This window comes from Camelina sativa, unplaced genomic scaffold (assembly GCF_000633955.1).
Source record: "Camelina sativa cultivar DH55 unplaced genomic scaffold, Cs unpScaffold05899, whole genome shotgun sequence".
NCBI classification, from domain to species: Eukaryota; Viridiplantae; Streptophyta; class Magnoliopsida; order Brassicales; family Brassicaceae; genus Camelina; species Camelina sativa.
The window spans coordinates 1-535 of NW_010926981.1; the positions used below are offsets into that span (position 1 = coordinate 1).

Sequence of the window (535 nt, forward strand, 5' to 3'; positions counted from 1 at the left end):
TCTCTGCTCCGCTCTGCATTATTAATTCAATTGTCCACTTTAATATTTCGAATATTATAAAGTTTTAACATATTTATTATGAAAACTGAATTCGATGTTCAATGTTTTGAAAGATCTCTATAATTGTTGATTTAAATATCCTAATAATAATAATACTACTTTTAGTCCATATAATCTTAGTTTTTAATAACAAAGACCAAACAACTTATAACGGTAGATAAATTAACAACGTTGTTGATTTAAGGCAATGTACCTGATCGTCGGCAGACGTGGAAGGACCGGGAGAAAATGCGTCGGAGTTAGGTCCGGGAGCTTCCGCGGGTGGTGCAGGAGGACCGAGAAGTTCTGGAGCCGGAGCAGGTGCGTTTTGGTGCTTTTTAGACTTCTTGGCAGCCTTCTTGTGCTTGCTTGGAGCAGGAGCCGGTACATCAGCAGCTACTGGAGCAGCTACTGGAGCCGGAGGAGAATCAGCCACTGGAGCAGCTACCGGAGCTGGAGGAGAATCAGCTACTGGTGCTGGAACGGGTGGAGAGCT

General features: G+C 43.0%; 1 protein-coding gene across 1 annotated transcript; it reads right to left on the reverse strand.

The window, feature by feature from the left end:
- Window positions 1-4: 4 nt before the first annotated feature.
- LOC104774822 (lysine-rich arabinogalactan protein 18-like) lies at window positions 5-529 on the reverse strand (the record flags this gene model as incomplete). Its single annotated transcript, XM_010499256.1, has 2 exons — window positions 5-13; window positions 254-529. Coding segments are annotated over 2 exons (285 nt in total), but the record flags the coding sequence as incomplete, so codon positions are not given.
- Window positions 530-535: the final 6 nt, after the last annotated feature.